Source organism: Fulmarus glacialis, unplaced genomic scaffold (assembly GCF_000690835.1).
Source record: "Fulmarus glacialis isolate BGI_N327 unplaced genomic scaffold, ASM69083v1 scaffold32762, whole genome shotgun sequence".
NCBI lineage: Eukaryota > Metazoa > Chordata > Aves > Procellariiformes > Procellariidae > Fulmarus > Fulmarus glacialis.
In genome coordinates, this window is record NW_009197715.1 from 1 (window position 1) to 309 (window position 309).

Consider the following 309-nt stretch of genomic DNA (forward strand, 5'->3'; position numbering starts at 1 on the left):
GTTTTTCCAGCCGGGGCTGTCAGAAAGCCCCGCTCCGGCCTCCCTTCATCCCTCCATCCCCTCTCTCCCCAGCGCCATGGAGAAGGGAGCCAGCCCCTCAACGAGCAGCTCGGTGGCCTTGGCCTCGTCCTCCACGGCCACCTTCAAGGAGGAACTGCTGTGTCCCATCTGCTACGAGCCTTTCCGGGAAGCCGTGACGCTTTGCTGCGGCCACAACTTCTGCAAGGGCTGCGTGAGCCGTTCCTGGGAGCACCGGCACCACGTGTGCCCCGTCTGCAAGGAGGCCTCCTCCTTCGACGACCTTCGCGT

At 65.0% G+C, this 309-nt stretch overlaps 1 protein-coding gene across 1 annotated transcript in view; it reads left to right on the forward strand.

The window, feature by feature from the left end:
• Positions 1 to 52: 52 nt before the first annotated feature.
• Positions 53 to 309, forward strand: part of LOC104073011 (tripartite motif-containing protein 35-like) — a gene marked incomplete at its 5' end in the record, with an annotated part of 4,421 nt that continues 4,164 nt past the window's right edge. The window contains one exon of the mRNA XM_009572653.1: positions 53 to 307. Coding sequence (XP_009570948.1) covers positions 53 to 307 — 255 coding nt within the window. The remainder of the gene's footprint in view (positions 308 to 309) is intronic.